The sequence below is a fragment of the Lynx rufus genome, unplaced genomic scaffold, assembly GCF_022079265.1.
Source record: "Lynx rufus isolate CCGP_SWC_20201006 ecotype Redwood Valley unplaced genomic scaffold, mLynRuf1.p SCAF_1, whole genome shotgun sequence".
In the NCBI taxonomy this organism is placed as follows: Eukaryota; Metazoa; Chordata; class Mammalia; order Carnivora; family Felidae; genus Lynx; species Lynx rufus.
In genome coordinates, this window is record NW_025814823.1 from 143,965,391 (window position 1) to 143,966,489 (window position 1,099).

At 39.4% G+C, this 1,099-nt stretch overlaps 1 protein-coding gene across 1 annotated transcript in view; it reads left to right on the forward strand.

Moving 5' to 3' along the window:
- The window catches only part of THBS4 (thrombospondin 4), a 42,503-nt gene that overhangs the window by 25,598 nt on the left and 15,806 nt on the right, over positions 1 to 1,099 (forward strand). The window contains exon 9 of the mRNA XM_047088483.1: positions 52 to 120. Coding sequence (XP_046944439.1) covers positions 52 to 120 — 69 coding nt within the window. The remainder of the gene's footprint in view (positions 1 to 51; positions 121 to 1,099) is intronic.

Below are 1,099 nucleotides of genomic sequence, written 5' to 3' on the forward strand. Positions count from 1 at the left end.
TATTTGCATTTCTGCTTAAATGGAGTATGTCTTTAAACTTTCCTGTACTAGGTCTGCACTGACATTGATGAGTGTCAAAACGGAGCGTGTGTTCTCAACTCTATCTGTATTAACACTCTGGTAAGTATTTTTCATGGATGATGTTATCAAAGCAGACCAGTTATTGAGACAATCATATGTTTATAAATCATAACCCCAAACACACATAGAACAGGTGGGTACAACATATTTGGTTGGCAAATGAAGATAAAAGTTTATGTTGAAAAATAGTTTTTCATGTGAGAGTAATTTTATAAGTAATTTTTATATAAGAATTATTTTCTAACTGCTATATTTTAATCATAGTTGCAATGTTGGGCTTTTAGAATATATTTTTGAAATATTCTTTTATTTTAAAAATATGAAGAGCTTCTGGGGCGCCTGGGTGGCGCAGTCGGTTAAGCGTCCGACTTCAGCCAGGTCACGATCTCGCGGTCCGTGAGTTCGAGCCCCGTGTCGGGCTCTGGGCTGATGGCTCAGAGCCTGGAGCCTGTTTCCGATTCTGTGTCTCCCTCTCTCTCTGCCCCTCCCCCGTTCATGCTCTGTCTCTCTCTGTCCCAAAAATAAATAAACGTTAAAAAAAAAAATTTAAAAATATGAAGAGCTTCTTAGTTTATACAGTTCAGAATATACATTTTATTGGTGATGACACAATCCCCAAATAGTATTCATTATTTTTATAAATCTCTCCAAAAGTCATTCATATTAAAATGCTTAGCTCTTAAGAGGTCTAAAGTGTATATATTTAGATACGGTTTTATTTCTGAAAGTTCTTGTCAACTGATTCCGAGATAGAGGTGTGGCCCAGTAACCATCAAGAGACCTGCTGATTCCATTTGTGACTGCTTCTAACTTTGTCCCTAGGAAAATTACTCTAGTTTGCTTGTATGTAAAAACATTTTATAGGGGTGCCTGGGTGGCTCAGTCGGTTAAGGGTCCAACTTCGGCTCAGGTCATGACCTCACAGCTTGTGAGTTTGAGCCCTGCCATCAGGCTCTGTGCTGACAGCTCAGAGCCTGGAGCCTGTTTCGGATTTCTGTGGGTGTCTCTCTCTCCCTCC